A 17,299-nucleotide genomic window follows, 5' to 3' on the forward strand; every position below is an offset into this window, starting at 1 on the left:
GCAGGCTATAGTCCACAGGGTTGCAAAGAGTTGGACACGACTGAGCAACACACACACACACACACACACACACACACACACACACACACACACCCCTCCCTGCAGACAGCTCCTCTGGACTGAGACTCACAGGAGGCCAGACCTAGATGCCAAAGAGTCTGGGAGACAGGTAAACAGCGTGTTTCTACTCAGGGCCAAGGTGAAAGTAGCTCCTTTGGTGTACAGCTTGGCCACTTTCTCTTGAGAGTGAGGTCCAGAGTCTGTTTTGGACCTCCTCCCTGCAAACACAGGGAGCTTCTCCCTTGGTGGTTAATGAAAAAAAAAAAAAATGTCACTCAAATGACAACTTTATCATGTGAAAGGAAAACATTCCATTTTAATACGCTAAAGAAGTCATTGGGGATACATTAGAAAGGGTCCCCTACCGGTAAGCCCTGCTTGTCTCCTGAGCAGGTTGACAAGGGCTGGTTCATCCCCCAAAATAACTTGTTAATAGCTAAGTCAGGCCTGCAGTTAGACCTCCTCTGGATCACTGGTTTACAGTCTCATCTCATTCTTCTAGCAAATGTTTCCTAATAAACCCAGAGCTTCTGCCTGCCAAGAAATGGCTACTGGAAGCATAACTTTCCTTGTCCCAAGCTTCTGCCCCGAACTCCTAAATCCTGTAGTTTGGGGACTCGGCACAAGGACCGCTTGGTGCCTGGTTTCAGCGTCTCTTGGCCGGTGTAGTACAAGACCCACACCGAGGGGGTCTGCTCCTGGCAGGCCCAGCGCCCATGGCTGCTGCTCGAGCTGAGTCCCGGGCGCCTCCCCATGGGGGTGGGGGGGCAGGTCGCGGGACCACCCAGGACAGAGGCCTCGTCGCTGCGTCGGGGTCCCTCCACGCTCTCCAGTCTCCGTCGCCTTCAACGGTCCTGGAAGAAGGGGAACATATGGCGGAGAAAGCCTTGAATTTGCGCCACCCGGCTGCCCACGGAGTCTTTCCCCTTGGCTGGCGCCACCGCTGGTCTGGCCGTCTTCTCCACGACCTGCGCGCCCACTGCACTCGGGGCGTGTCTCAGCGTCCACGCGGCGGCGCCGCTGCTGCTGCTGTTGTTGTTGGCGTTGTTAGGATTCCCGTCTCGGCCGCCTGCCCTCTCCCAGTCCTCGGCCCCCGACAGCTCCCGCAGGCTCCAGGGCGCGTCGGGCCTCAGGTAGTGACAGGCCCGGTGGCCGCTGTGGTCGCGGCGCGTGGGGTCAGCTCCCAAGGCGCCCACCAGCACCTTGATGACCATATCGTGGCCCTGCAGGGCCGCCAGGTGTAGGGGCGTGAGGCCGCCGCTACCCGGGGCGCTCACGTCGAGCCGCAGCCCCTGGCGCTGGGCAAAGTCGTGCACTAGGATGAGTTCCTCGTGGCGCCCGTGCTTGGCCAGCCAGTGCAGCACCGAGTAGCCCGTGATCGGGTCTCCCCGCAGCAGTAGCCCCGGCTCGGCCTCCAGCAGCTCCTGCAGTGCCTCAAAGCGGCCTTCGGCGGCCGCCAGTATCCACGCGTGCTCCCGGGGCTCCAGGCACAGCCCGCTACCGCCCAGTCCGTTCGGCCCGCCCGGGGACTGCTCCTCCAGGCGCTCCTCGGACAACCACCCGGCGGGAGCCGCCCCCTGCAGCCCCAGCAGCTCCAGCCGCGCTCCCCGCCGGCGCGCCGAGCCTGTTCCCGAGGGCATCAGCGCGCCAAGGAAAGGGGGCTCCCTGGAGGCGGCGGCGTTGCCCCGGTACCTGCTCAGGCTGCCGGCGTCCACTCTCGAGGGGCGGGGCTGCGGGGCGCTCCGCGGGCTCAGCTTGGTCGGTGCGAAGGAGGCCTTGGGGGCCGGCTTGGCGGCCCCTCGGGGCTCGGCCATGGTCCGGCCGCCACGGCGGTCCCAATGTCTAGCGTCGGCTGCCCTTCCCGGGCCCCACCGAGAGGAACTGGCGCTGGCTTTGGGGAAGGAAGCAGCTTGAGCAATTGAGCTCGGAGGGAGGGAGCGAAGGAAGGGAGGAAAGGGAGGGAGAGCGCAAGCGAGCCGAGGGAGGGCCCGGGCGTTGCGGGGGTGGGGGCGACGCGGAGGGGTGGGAGCTCCGGCCCGGCCCCCAGGACGAGCCCCTCTCCAGCGCCCGGGGTGCAGCCGCCGCCTCGGTCCCCCCAGGTTTCGGGCGTCCCCGCCCCAAACGGCCAGGTGAGCTGCCGGCCCCGCCTCCCGCCCGGCGAGGGCAACCTTGGGGCGGGCGCGGGGGCGGGCTGCGAGCGGGGTTCGAGAGCCGCCCGGAGCCGCCCGGCTGCTCCAAACGCAGGGTTCTCTGAATCCCCACAGCTACCGGGGTGAAGAGGATCCAGGGAACCCCCTCGCCGGCGAACTGAGCTCGGCTTCCAGCCCAGGCCTCCGGGAGCGTGATCTTTAAGGCTCCGGGGCGCTAGCTCCCCGCCCCTTCCTTCGTCCTTCCCTCTTATCTCCTCAGAAGTCTCCATGCACTTTGTCCTTGAGCCGCCTTTGTCCCGCGCCTCGCATTCGGGGAGGTGGCCTGGCTGCCCCGTGTGACTAGGGTTCCCTTGCACTCCCCTTTTGTGCCTTGACCCCTTCCCGCAGTTGCCCCGGATTCCTGCAGAGAAACTCGGGAAAGGGTCCAGGCGGGAGCCCTTTCAGGGAACTGAGGACTATTCCCTTGCTTAGGGCTTCCCTGATGGCTCAGTGGTACAGAATCCGCCTGCCTATGCAGGAGACTTAAGAGACGTGGGTTGGATCCCTGGGTCGGGAAGATCCCCTGGAAGAGGGCATGAAAACCCCCTCCAATATTCTTGCCTGCGAAGTCCCATGGACAGGGGAGCCTGGTGGGCTACAGTCCATGGAGTCAAAAAAGAGCTGGACAGGACTTAGCGACTAAACAACAGTATTATCCTGCTTCTTCTCCGGGGGCTCCCTACCCAGCTCTCTGTCCTCATCTCCTCTTTAACCTTTCCTGACTAGCCGTGAAGAAGTAGGTGAATCAGTCATTGGCCAGGAACGCCTTACCCTCTTCGGAGATGTATCCTGCTCTCTTCTAGAAGGACCTGCTGATTTCTGGGAATTCATTGTTTTAGGGTTTTTAAAAGAGGAGGCTGTTTTACCTTTTCACTCCTAACAGCCTCCTCTTTGTTCTTTTCTTCTCTCAATAAATGGTAGTTCTTGCATCTCCCACACCCTCCCCCATGTTAGGGAGTTCAGTCAGTGAGCAGTGGGGAGCCACAGAAGGTTCTTGAGCCATAGACACAGCCATGATTAAGGTAGGTTTAAGGAAGATGATTAGGGGTTTCCCTCATAGCTCAGTTGATAAAGAATCTGCCTGCAATGCAGGAGACCCAGCTTTGATTCCTGGGTTGGGGAGATCCCCTGGAGAAGGAAATGACAACCCACTCCAGTGTTCTTGCCTAGAGAATCCCATAGACAGAAGAGCCTGGCAGGGTACAGTCCATGGGGTCGCAAGAGGTGGACATGACTGAATGACTAAACCACCACCACCAAGGAAGATGATTATGGGAGATGCAGAAAGCCAGGAGACAGTTCCAATAGTCTAGGCCAAAGGGAGGCTAAGCCAGGCCCCTCTACTGGGTCTCACAGTGATGGAAGGTACCAGAGGCTTTTCCACCTTAACCCTCAAATATTTGAGACCAGTCCTAAATATCTGGAGCTTCCCTTCATGACACCCTATGCATTTGTAGTCCATTTTTTGAACATTTTTTTCATGTGCCACTCTGCCAAATGCTTATATGTGTTATTCTATTAACCTTCCCAAAGATCTCAAGAGCTAAGTATTGTTACTATCCTCCCTTTGCACAGAGGTTAGGCCACTTGCCCAAGGTCACCCAGAAGGAAGTAAAAGAGCAGGTATGGGTGACACCATAGCCTTTGTTCTGGCACAGAGGACCTGGCATTCAAACCAAGCTTATCAACTGCAAATCACTCACACAAGTCCCAAATTCCAGCCAAATGAGTGCATTTGTCCTAACCTGAGCATATCTTGAATTCACCCTCCTCTACCCAAATGTCCTCCCTTATAGCTTCTATTTGGTGAAGTTCTTCCCCCTGCCCTTCAAGGTTGGTCTCAGTTGCCACCTTCTCCACTGAGCCTCCTCTGATTACCCCTGCCCAGAATGATCCTTTTCAGTCCTCCAGCCACCTATTTGGATTACTCCTTCGGCAGCCAGAAGAGACTGCCCTGGGTTGTATTTCTCTCCCTTAGCTCTGACATGCCAATCAAACTAAATTCTTTGATGACTCTGTTGTGCTGCCCTTGTGCACCTAGTAGGTGAGTGAGAAATACTTTAACCACCTTTTAGTTTGGCAGCCTGGGGAAATGTAATTGTGTATACCTGTGGCTGGGGTGGGGGTGGGACCATTGTATGCACCCGTGTTGGGGGAGGTGTCTGCCCGCAGAACCTGGAGGGGGGGATCCCACTCCCGCATCTCTGCCCCAGACTGAATCTGCAGGACACCTAAAGCAACTCATAGACTTGGTCAGTTCGTGAAACAGAAGCAAAAGGTGAACAAGTGGTTGCTTCACTAAGCTAACCAAAGCCACCTCGTGACCTTTGCTGATTCCTCAGAGACCAGGCCCAGAGTGGGCCCCAAGCTTTCAGGCTTTCATTTTCAAAATGAACCCTGACTGACAAGCAGCTACTTCCGTTGCTCTAGAAACTTCCCTCCACAACCTCAAATCTGTAAACACCAAACCACACACACTTCCAGAATATGCAAACAGCTGCAACAGTGTTTTTTTTTAATCAAAATGCCAGCATGGAGAATGCAGGATGGAAGAATGCTTGAACTATTAATTTTCCTCACCACTAAGCAGGTAGTTCCCTTCCCTATCAGCAGTAACATTATCTCTGGTTCCAGTTCAACGACCGCAAAGGCACAGACCCAGGATGCACATGCCCTTGCTTAACTGTTGCCAGAGACCGAAGCCAGGGTGCCGCCCTAGCAGCTCTTTACTTAGTAAGTGCTTTGTATAGGTCACCAATTGCATACACGATTCAGCAGAACCACAGCGCCCATCTCTGTTTCAGTAGACAGGGTCTGTGGACAAAGAATGTGCTTGTCATTCCAGTAAAGAAATGCCATCAAGCCATTGGCCACTGCAGCCGATGACCCCCTGCATCCCTCCACCCTGTGTGCTCTGACTGAAACTCAGGATGGAGAAAAAAAGGATACTGGCCCCAGAGAGTTTAGATGCTTATATAAGGAATACTTTCAATAAGCCCAGGCTCTTACATCTTGCCATACTCAGGAAAGGGCTAAAATCACTAGTTTGAGATATCTATTTTTGGGGGGGGGATTAGCAGTAATCTTTGATATTCAAACACATGCTTTTACTTTTTCTTCAAGAGCTCCATATATCCTGGCTCCTCCTTTACCTCTTTGAAAGAGTTCCTCAGCGCTCTCTGAGAGGCCATCTCCTGGGCTATAGTCCTCAGTAAGTCCCCCGAATAAGACGGAACTTGCAACTTCTAGGTTGTGTGTTTTTCTTCAATCAACAGGTCTCTGGAGTGGGGTGAAGAGAGCAGAAAGCAGAAGAGATAGTACAGACCCTCCTAAGCCCAAAATGCCCATCTTCTGAGGCAGCTACTCCCCCTGCAAGGGAATGGGGCAAAACCCTTAAAGCCTTTGGAGATGGCCTCTTGAAAAGTTGGATGTAGGGTGAAGGTTTGGATTTCGAATGGTGGTAGTGGTTGTTGTTCTAGTTGCTAAGTTGTGTCTGACTCTTTGAGACCCCATGGACTACCCCACCAGGCTCCTCTGTCCATGGGATTTCCCAGGCAAGAAGACTGAAGTGAGTTGCCATTCCCCCCACCCCCAACCCCCTCACCCCCTACCCCCTACCCCCTCCCCCGCCAGGGAATCTTCCTGACCCAGGAGTCGAACCCATGTCTCTTGTGTCTCCTGCATTGGTAGGTGGTTTCTTTACCACTGAGCCATCGGGGAAGCCCTTAAATGGTGGTACTTGGTATCTTTTCCAAATGGCAGCCTCTCCAGTGTTTCTGGGGGTTTGTTTATTTGTCCTGGAATATTCAAACTATAAGAACTGTTAATGTTTCCTTAGTCAGGGTTTTCATTTTCCAGATAAGGTTTAGCTGTCAGAGAGGATGGAAGGACACAGAGAAACTTTAAGCTGAAGTATTGAAAATCAAACTTGATGAGGAGTACAGCTCAGAAATCTTATTGGAGGCTGGTGGGAAATCATAATTGAATTACAAAAATTTAATTTGCACACAGGAGAAGGTGTACAAATTCACCCCAGGAGAAGTCAAGAGCATGTGTATCTGGCTCACAGTGGAGTTTGCCAATGGAGCTCATGGATTCAGAAAAATTCATGGGGGGGACTTCCCTGGTGGTCCAGTGGCTAAGACTCCACACCCTCAATGCAGGGGACCTGGATTTGATCCCTGGTCTGGGAACTAGATCCTGTATGCCACAACTAAGACATAGTACAGTCAAATAAATAAATATAGATATTAAGAAATCCATGAATGTAGAGCAGATATGAGCAGATTGTGTGAAATATGAGAAGTAAAGTTCCCTAGGGCAGGAGCAGGGAACATTCTTAAGGTTCCAGATATAAATGATAAGTCTCCTTTCCTCCAAAGACCTGTGCTGATATCACCACATGATTCTCAGTAAGAGAGAAAGCTTCTTTCTCACTGAGCAAAAGAGCTTGACTATGAGTGTGTAAATGTGTGTTCATGTGTGTGTGCACACACTGACAGACATCACTGCCTCTGGTTGTCATTTGCCTCTTTCCAAGTGTCAGGGCCTCTGAAGGGATCCCTGTGAAAGGTTTAACATTCTGAATATCTTTTCCTTAGGTTATAGAACAAATCATCTTTAGTAAACACTTAAAACATCCTCTTTTTAGTGTTTTGGACTTGCTTTTTTCCCCTTTTATAAAAAAGTATGATCTTACTTTGGGAGCTGGGTAAGCTTGGAATAATAGAAGGTGGTAAGACCAAGCTGAAATCTGTGTATGATGAGAACACGGTTTTTCAAAGTAACTGAAGAGAAAGATGTGGGCAGGGAGCAGAAAGAAATCTTTAGGCCTGAGTGTAAGCAGGAAGCCTGCCTAAGACTCGAGCTGTAATGGCTTAACTGGAGTCCAAGTGTCAAGCGTGGGCCATGAAGTGTAAGAAGAAAAAAAATTTCCGTTACATCTTTTACTGACGGTGAAGAAAAATATCACCTCATTGAAGAGGCCTGAGGTGTTACCATGTGGAGACACAAGAGGGCGCTCCAACTATTATTAGACATTAAGAAAACCAGATTATATTCTTTGCAGCCAAAGATGGAGAAGCTCTATACAATCAGCAAAAACAAGACTGGGAGCTGACTATGGCTCAGATTGTGAACTCCTTATTGCCAAATTCAGACTTAAATTGAAGAAAGTAGGGAAAACTACTAGACCATTCAAGTATGACCTAAATCAAATCCCTTATGATTATACAGTGGAAGTGAGAAATAGATTTAAGGAATTAGATCTGATAGATAGAGTGTCTGATGAACTATGGACTGAGGTTCATGATATTGTACAGGAGACAGGGATCAAGACCATCCCCAGGAAAAAGAAATGTAAAAAAGCAAAATGGCTGTCTGGGGAGGCCTTACAAATGGCTATGAAAAGAAGAGAAGCAGAAGGCAAAGGAGAAAAGGAAAGATATAAGCATCTGAATGCAGAGTTCCAAAGAATAGCAAGAAGAGATAAGAGACTTCCTCAGTGATCAATGCAAAGAAATAGAGGAAAACAAGAGAATGGGAAAGACTAGAGATCTCTTCAAGAAAATTAGAGATACCAAGGGAACATTTCATGCAAAGATGGGCTCGATAAAGGACAGAAATGGTATGGACCTAACAGAAGCAGAAGAGATTAAGAAGAGGTGGCAAGAATACACAGAAGAATTGTACAAAAAAGATCTTCATGACCTAGATAATCACGATGGTGTGATCACTCACCTAGAGCCAGACATCCTGGAATGTGAAGTCAAGTGGGCCTTAGGAACCATCACTACGAACAAAGCTAGTGGAGGTGATGGAATTCCAGTTGAGCTGTTTCAAATCCTGAAAGATGATGCTGTGAAAGTGCTGCCCTCAATATGCCAGCAAATTTGGAAAACTCAGCAGAGGCCACAGGACTGGAAAAGGTCAGTTTTCATTCCAATCCCAAAGAAAGGCAATGCCAAAGAATGTTGAAACTACCGCACAATTGCACACATCTCACACGCTAGTAAAGTAATGCTCAAAATTCTCCAAGCCAGGCTTCAGCAATACGTGAACCGTGAACTTCCAAATGTTCAAGCTCGTTTTAGAAAAGGCAGAGGAACCAGAGATCAAATTGCCAACATCCTCTGGATCATCGAAAAAGCAAGGGAGTGCCAGAAAAACGTCTATTTTTGCTTTGTTGACTATGCCAAAGCTTTTGACTGGGTGGATCACAATAAACTGTGATCATTTTGGGGCGGGGGGCTCCAAATCACTGCAGATGATGACTGCAGCCATGAAATTAAAAGATGCTTACTCCTTGGGAGAAAAGTTATGTCCAACCTAGACAGCATATTAAAAAGCAGAAACATTACTTTGCAAACAAAGGTCCGTCTAGTCAAGGCTATGGTTTTTCCAGTAGTCATGTATGGATGTGAGAGTTGGACTACAAAGAAAGCTGAGTGCCGAAGAATTGATGCTTTTGAACTATGGTGTTGGAGAAGACTCTTGAGAGTCCCTTGGACTGCAAGGAGATCCAAATAGACCATCTTAAAGGAGATCAGTCCTGAGTGTTCATTGGACGGACAGATGTTCAAGCTGAAACTCCAGTACTTTGGCCATCTGATGCGAAGAACTTACTCATTTGAAAAGACCCTGATGCTGGGAAAGATTGAAGTGAATTGAACTGAAGAAAACCAGAAAGGTCAAACAGATTTCTACCTGGGAACAGAGACATTGCAGGCCCTTTATTGATGTGAATTCAGGTTTCTACCCAGGATCAGGCTGCTCACCCTTGGCCCTTAAGTAGATTCAAGGAAGGAGGTACTAGCCATATGGGCTTTGGTGAGAAGGTCAGGGTGTCATGTTGAAGAGAATGTGAACAATCTGGAGAGAGAAGGAGGGTGATGAATAGAACAAATGTTTCCTTACTTTATTCGAGAGGTGTGAGTTTCTGTAATATGTAAGACTTGCAATGATAATGCTTTATGGTTTTCAAAGTGCTTTCATATTTTTAAATTATTTCTTTGATCCGGGCAGCAAGGCTGTGAGTTATGTAGAGAAAACAGTATTTATAGCCAACTCTCTCACACAAGACTGAGAGAAGTTAAGTGAACTGCCCTGTATCATGCAGCTCAAAAGTGATGGAGCCAGACCTGTGCTCATGCCTCTGGGTCACACTGCCTTACTCATTTGGGTGCGGCGGGCAGGGATAGCTCTCTGTGACATTGTGCAGAAAGTGAATACTGTCCCTGGTGACTTCCACCTCTCTTTTTGACATCCAGGCGCCCATCGCCCAATGTAGCACTCCCTAATAACATGGACAGCAACCACGTGCTGGTATTGAGCACTTAGGTGCTTGGCAGGCTCCATGCTAAACATTAAACCTGCCTTATCATGCATGAGTATTCACAATAGCCACAATGCAGAAACAGCCAAAATGCCCGTCCACTGGTGAATGCATAAGCAAAATGTGCTATATCCATGCAGTGAAATATTATTTGGTGACAAAAAGGAATGAAGTAATGATACATGCGACATACAACATAGAGGAACCCTGAAAGCATTGTGCTAAAGTGAAAGAAGCCGGACACAAGAGACTGCATGCAGGCTGATTCTATTTGTATGCAATGTCCAGAAGAGGCAGGTCCACAGACACAGAAAGTAGGTTGCCTAGGCTGGGTGAGGAGAGTTGGGGAGGGGAAGGGAACGCGGAGAATGACTGCCACTGGGTTTCCTCTTGGGGTAATGAAAGTGTTCTGGACTTAGATATTGGTGATGGTGTCCCACCTTGTGCATGTACAAAAACCCACTGGATGGTTCATTTCACTTTATAATGGTGGTGTTTATAGTATGTGATTTATATTTCAGTAAAACTGTTACCAAGAGTGCATCATCTCTCTTGTTCTTTTTTTTCCTCTTAATCTTTATAACAGCTCTAGGAGTTGGGGAATAATGAGAACTTGAGGCTCAGAGAAATTAATTGGTCACATTCTTGCAGCTAGTAAATGGCAAGGGAATACATCCAACTTTGCCTGAAGGCAAGGCTCTTGCTTTTCTTTCTTTTTTTATGGGGGTGTAGTTGCTTTACAATGTTGTAAGGCTCTTGCTTTTCACCATTTCACAGTGCCTCTAATGCATTACTCATATAGAGGATATGGTAAGAGCCAATATTCACCAAGGACTTATTGTGTGCCCAGCACATTGCATTCATGACCTGGTTGATGCCTACAACAACGTAGGCACTATTCAAGCAGAGGTCTCTCAACTTTTTTGATTGTACATCTCTCTACTGAAAATATTTTGAGAAGCATTCTCAATATTTAAGTGTTTTGTAAAATGATGTACATGTTACTCTATTAATACGTTATGTATGTTCTAAAGCATACATCAAAAGGACATTTTAAAAGGATGAGATAAAGATGAAATATCGTTTAAACTTTTTATAATATCTGCAGTACAAAAAACTCTTTTGGCTCTCACTACGATGTCATGAATACATTTTTTCCCCGCAGAGAATGTGACTGCATACACTTCATTAAAAAAAAAAAAAAACTTGGGTGAGTATCAGTTCAGTTCAGTTCAGTCACTCAGTCGTGTCCAACTCTTTGCGACCCCATGAATCACAGCACGCCAGGCCTCCCTGTCCATCACCAACTCCCAGAGGTCACTCAGACTCATGTCCATCGATTCGGTGATGCCATCCAGCCATCTCATCCTCTGTCGTCCCCTTCTCCTCCTGCCCTCAATCCCTCCAAGCATCAGAGTCTTTTCCAATGAGTCAACTCTTCGCATGAGGTGGCCAAAGTACTGGAGCTTCAGCTTTAGCATCATTCCTTCCAAAGAAATCCCAGGGCTGATCTCCTTCAGAATGGACTGGTTGGATCTCCTTGCAGTCCAAGGGACTCTCAAGAGTCTTCAACACCACAGTTCAAAAGCATCAATTCTTCGGCGCTCAGCCTTCTTCACAGTCCAACTCTCACATTCATACATGACTACTGGAAAAACCATATAGTAATATAGTAATACAGCTATAATTATAGACTATAATACAGCTATGTGAAGGTGTGGATCTAAGTTTAGTTTGTTTCAGCACTTGGTTGCAGTGACTGTCATAGATGAGAAAGATGTTTGAATAACTCTCAATGGAAGGCAGATTCCAGAGGCTGCATTTACCATGTCATCACGATTCTTTTTCAATTCCACCCCCCAATTATGCAATGTTTTTTGATAAAGTTTAGCTGGTAAGCCATCTCCTTTCCTGATGCCAATTATTAACTTTTACCATCCAATCAGCACTTGTTGCACTTTTGCGTTTTTAACAAATGGGTTTGAAATCCACCAAAACTCTACAATTGAAAGATTTTAAAACAGGGTAGACATTTTCAGTCCCAGATTTTAAGTGTGTAGATATGAGAGGTTTTCTAGGTATGAAACTTACATCATTTTTGGCAATAAAATTACATAACAATGAAAACACAAATATCTGTTCTCCAAATGTTCTCTCCATGAACTAAGTTTCCTTCCAAAGCAGTTATTTTCCTCACTCACTGTTGAACTCTCAACTTAACCTTGAAGACTGACATGGGGGTGTATTTATTATAACTGTTTAAAAAAATACCCACTGACTCTTAAAGGACCCTACAGAAAAGGTCAGTAAATTTAAAATGCATTTTTCTGTGAAGGGAAATTTTATCTTTTAGTCTGAAAACTCTTTTAAGTGCCCTGCCACAAAATAACCAGCTAACCTCTATGTGATAACACAGAAGTTAAGAAAGTGACAAAGGGAGTGTCACTCCCTACCTTGTTACAAAATAGACTACTGTGAACATTTCAGAAGTCTAGTTTCTGTACTATATTTTTAAAGTCAATCACAATTCTTTTTAACAAAAAATTATCTATTTACCTATTTTTTACTACAAGGGGTCTTCGTTGCTGTGTGTAGGCTTTCTCTGGTTGCGCTGAGCAGGGGCTACTCTCTTGTTGCAGAGTACAGGCTCCAGGGCAGTCAGGCTTTAGTAGTTGTGGGTCACCGTCTTAGTTGGTGACCTTAGTTGGTAACAATGTTTGTTAGTTTCCACATGTTAGTTTCCACATGCCTTCCCAAATCTTTCCAAACCAAGGACTGAACCCATATCCCTTGCATTGGTAGGTGGATCCCAATCACTGCACCACCAGGGAAGTCCTCTCTGTACCCTACTGATAAATCTTTTAGCACTTTGTACATTTTAGGCTTCAATATCTTTGCTGTGAAAGGTTGCCAACTTTTTCAGTAAACTTCCTTTGAAATTCACCCCCACCTTTTGAAAAAACTTCCTGTCAAAGTAGCACTTGGAAAAAAATTAGTCATTTTGTTCATACAACATCTTCTTTCTGTCTTTCCTTTGGTAGCCCGTATCATTAGAGTAAAAAACTGCTTTTCCAGTTTTCCTGCAAGGCATTAAAAAAAAATTAAAGCGTTTCAATACTCTGTAATGACCTACATGGGAATAGAATCTAAAAAAGAGTGGATATATGTAGATGTATAACTGAGTCACTTTGCTGTACAGCAGAAACTAACAAACATTGTATATTAACTATGTATGTGTTAGTTAGTCGTGGCTGACTCTGTGACCCCATAGACTGTAACCCAACAGGCCCTCCTGTCCATGGAATTCTCCAGGCAAGAATACTGGAATGGATTGTCATGCCCTCTTCCAGGGGATCTTCTCTACCCAGGGATCAAACCCTGGTCTCCTGCATTGCGGGCAGATTCTTTACCATCTAAGCCACCAGGAAAGCAGATTTTAAAGTTCTTGCTAATCATGATAGCTTCATATCATTATTAGCTAATATATCAAAGCAAAGTATACACTTAAAATGAGTTTTTTATTAACATAGCAGACATGAATCATATTTTAAATAGCTTTCTTTTTTTCCAGGTTGAACTTTTTTTTTTTCTTTTGGGCATGTCACACGGCTTGTGGGATCTTATTTCCCTGAGCACGAACTGAACCCAACCCTGGCAGTGAAAGAGTGGAGTCCTAACCAGTGGACTGCCAGGGAATTCCGTAAGTAGCTTTCTTGATGTTTTCTTTTTCTTTCTTTTTTTTTGGGGGGGGGCTGATTTCTTATCAGAACCAATTTGTTCATTGTTGTTTTTATAATGCTTTTAAGTGGGGCTGATGAAAAGCTTATACTAGGAATGGGAGATGAATCAGTTTTGCCATTTTCCTGTTGCCCACTTGTATTCTTCATAGTCTTCATTCAGGCTGTGGTTTATTTGTCGGAATCTTTTCAAACCACTTTTCCATTTGAGGAGAACTGGTTTAGTTAAAACCAGATGATATAATCTGTAAATTCAGAACCCAACACAGACATTACAGAACTTTTCAATAGGCTAAAAATGAAAGAGGGTGGATGCCACCACCAAACCCTTCTGTGCTGTGAATTTACCATTCCTTCTTCGGGATATACCCATCAGTGTCCATCTTACAAACAGATCAAATGAGGGTGCCAGTGTCACCACATGTCTTGGGTACATTATAGTTTAATGTCTTTTATCTTTTTGCTTCAAAATAAATTTAACTTAAAGCTGGAATATTTTCTTCATACACCTCAATGTATCGTCTTGTACATGTCACTTTAGAGACAACTGGTTTATTACACTGATTCCATTTTACAAATGAGACAACTGAGGTCCTGACAGGCAAAGAAATGAACTCAAGGATACACAGCTAGTATGTGATAGAGCTAGTATTCAAACAGACCTGTTTGGGTCCAGTGCCCATGCTCCCTCTATTACAACCAAAAGACCCTGGCTGGTTCAATGACACATGATTTCTGGTGACACCAGAAGGAGGGAAGATTGATGATCTTATTAATAACTCCCAGCTGGGGGCTCTTTTCCCTTCAGGTGGTCTACAGAAGAGAAAGGGGCAGGCTTAGAAGGAGGACACTTGCAAATCTGGAATCTAACCACCAGTCATCAGGCACTTACTATGTGTAAGTCACAGAGCTCAGGGACTTCCTTGGTGGTCCAGTGGTTAAGACTGCACTCCCAATGAAGGGGGCCTGGGGTTTGATCCCTGGTCAGGAAGCTAGATCCTGCATGCTGCAAATAAGACCCAGAGCAGACAACAACAACAACAACAACAACAACAACAACACACACACACACACACAGCCAAGCACTGAATCCTTATGACCCTGGAAGGGAGCTCCGAGTGGTATGCCCAATTCACAGTTGACAAAATGGAATAGATGGTCATGCTGGCACTCCAAGCCAAAAATGGAATGACTCCCAAACCTGGGATCTTAACCAATACACAGTGTGGCCTCTAATCCACCTGCCTCATAGACAGTATTGTTTCAGTAAGCACACAGGAAGAGCAACATGCCAGGCTCTGGGCCAACTGCTTTCCATGTATTGCATCTCATTTAACTCTCACAACAGCTTCATAAGAAAGGTACTGCCAGACACTGTCCCCATTTTACAGATCCAGAAACTCAGAGAGATTAGGTAACTTGTCCAAGGTCATCAGGGTTGCCAGCAAGTGGCAGATCTTCTTCCAGTCTGGCCTCCCTTTCATCATTGCTTTGGGCAGGGACTGGGCAGAATCTTCCAGAGCCAGCCTTTCATGGGGAGGCCACATCCATCTACCAGCATCTCCTCACTGAGTGGATGGAATCCAGAGAGGTCAAGAACAATGTGGTCTGTGGGCAGATGCCAGCTCAACAAGATAAGAAAGGACATTAAGAGTTTGGAAAGTTTTTTTTTCAGTCTTTTTATATTTATTTATTGAAGTATAGTTGGTTTACAATGTTGTCCTTGTTGTTTATTTTATATACAGTGGTGTGTATACTTTAATCCCAAACTCCTAATTTACAGCCCTCCTTTCCCCTTTGGTAACCATAAGTTTGTTTTCTATGTCTGTGGTCTATTTCTGTTTTGTAAATAAGTTCATTTGTGTCATATTTTACATTCCACATATAAGCAATATCATATGATACTTGTTTTTTTTCTGTCTGACTTACTTCACTTAATATGGTAATCTCTAGGACCATCCATGTTGCTGCAAATAACATTATTTCATTCTTTTCTATGGCTGAGTACTATCCCATTGTATATATACCATACACATACATAGTATTTTTAAAAGTTCATAATAAATACCTTTATTTAGTGATCAGAATCATTCAAACATGGGGCTTGCCAGGATAAAGAATAACAGAAGAGGTACTTGGTGATGAGAGTTTGGGAACTGGGCTATAAGACTCTCTCAGGACAGATGATGCCTGCTTCATCTTAGAGTCGTCAGTGCTGGCGCGTACCTCAAGTGCTCATTACATACACAGTGCAAAGAGAACACATTAATACAATAAGCTCCCATGTACCCATTTCTGTGTGTGTTTATTCGCTCAGTTGTGTCAACTCTTTGCGACTCCATGGTCTGTAGCCCTCCAGGCTCCTCTGTCCATGGGATTCTCCAGGCAAGAATACTGGAGTGGGTTGCCATGCCCTCCTCCAGGGCATCTTCCCAACCCAGGGATAGAACCCAGGTCTCTTGCACTGCAGGAAGATTCTTTACCATCTGAGTCACCAGGGAAGCCCATTACCCAGCTTCAAGAACCATAGCTCACGGCCAATTTAGCCTTCTTATGCTCCCACCTGACTGACCCCTAAACCTCCTTGCAGATTGTTTTGAAGCGAGTCCCAGATATTGTATAATTCTACCCAGAAATAGTCTAATATGTCACTCTGAAAGATAAGTGCTTTATAAATGCAACATCATCATACCTAAAAAATGAACAATAATTCCTTAAATATCATCTAGGGACTTCCCGGCTGGTCCAGTAGCTAAGACTCTGCCCTCCTGGGTTTGATCCCTGGTCAGGGAACTAGATCCTCCATGCTGCAAGAGAGTTTGGAAACATTTATACAAGTTCGATATTGCTGCAGCATCCAAGTGCCTAATTATTTTTCAAAAAGTTTTACCAAAGTATCTGTTCACAGCAGATAGTTTGAAAAGCACTGGTATAGACAAATCTAGTCCATGCTCCATGCCCACAAGCTGTCCTTTTGAGAGTAGGGGTGATCAGTTCTGAGCCAGCAGAGGGGGTGAATTGCCTGCAAATGATTCCCAAAGGATTATAGGAAAGCCTTGGTTCAATCAAGTTGAACCTGATTCTGAGGGTTTGTCAAAGACAATAAAGGCCTGATCCTGTTCCTCTTGGGAAGCCTCCAAGAAGAATGAGGCAGTTGGCTTTACATGATGTTGATGCTGCCTTAGAAGATCCAGCCTTATCTTTATTTCGAGGACACCCTCAGTAGTTCTCCAATGACTGTCCATCAGCAGAGGGCATCACTGTGACATCCTCCAATCCAGAGATGCCACTGCTGTCCTCAGTTTCCAGAGGCATTGCTATCTCCCCAGATACAGGACATGATCCAGTTAACTGTTGGGAGCATAGGCAGTGAGGTGTTGGGAAACGAGATTGTAAAGTGAGCTTTAGGAGCCTAAGATAAAGGTCTGGGCAGATGACCAGACTCGTTTTTCCCTTCCGCTTTCTGTCAGTGCAAATGCTGCCTATCCCAGTGCAAATGCTGCCTATCCTGGCTCTGCTTTCGCCAGGCAGCTCTGCTTGACTACTCTGATCCTAGTTACTTCCCCCTTCACAGCATCTTTATATCCTGTCACACCCAACACTTCATCATATAGGGTCCTACATGGTTCTCATGTGACTTGTCTCAATTTCTTGTGTAGGTTAAAGGTTGCCAAAACAACTGCAGGAGAAAAGGCAAGGATTTAACAACCAGAACTGAGACATGACAAGAGGGGCCTGGGCCTCAAGAGTAAGGGGGCTTCCCAGTTATCATAATTGAAGTCTGAGGTTAGGGATGGCCCAGTAGTAAGGGTGACTCCCTGCAGGGTCCCAGAATGCTGGGCTGGAACTGCTGATGTCCTTCTGGGCTAGAGCTGGTGGATGGGCTGAGTCTGTAGCTAGAGGGTTGGTTGATCCTCGGAAAGTGGCTCTAGACTTGGAGGGGGAGGAAGAGAATCTCGGAACCAGGTAGGACCTGAGCC

The 17,299-nt window shown here is 46.6% G+C and overlaps 2 protein-coding genes across 16 annotated transcripts in view; one reads left to right on the forward strand and one right to left on the reverse strand.

Moving 5' to 3' along the window:
• Window positions 1-347: 347 nt before the first annotated feature.
• On the reverse strand, window positions 348-2,181 carry SOWAHD (sosondowah ankyrin repeat domain family member D). The gene has a single exon (XM_070290860.1). The coding sequence runs from the start codon at window positions 1,872-1,874 to the stop codon at window positions 906-908; it is 969 nt and encodes a 322-aa protein (XP_070146961.1). The 5' UTR covers window positions 1,875-2,181; the 3' UTR covers window positions 348-905.
• Window positions 1,996-17,299, forward strand: part of SEPTIN6 (septin 6) — a 156,022-nt gene continuing 140,718 nt past the window's right edge. For 10 of the 15 annotated variants that reach the window (XM_070290852.1, XM_070290836.1, XM_070290850.1 and 7 more), the window contains exons 1-2: window positions 2,017-2,189; window positions 13,154-13,282. The gene's annotated coding sequence lies outside the window, so the exon portion shown is untranslated. Of the gene's footprint in view, window positions 2,190-13,153; window positions 13,283-17,299 lie in introns of those variants that run through there. The other 5 variants (XM_070290859.1, XM_070290857.1, XM_070290858.1 and 2 more) reach the window with 3 other exon arrangements.

The sequence above is a fragment of the Ovis canadensis genome, chromosome X, assembly GCF_042477335.2.
Source record: "Ovis canadensis isolate MfBH-ARS-UI-01 breed Bighorn chromosome X, ARS-UI_OviCan_v2, whole genome shotgun sequence".
Lineage (NCBI taxonomy): Eukaryota > Metazoa > Chordata > Mammalia > Artiodactyla > Bovidae > Ovis > Ovis canadensis.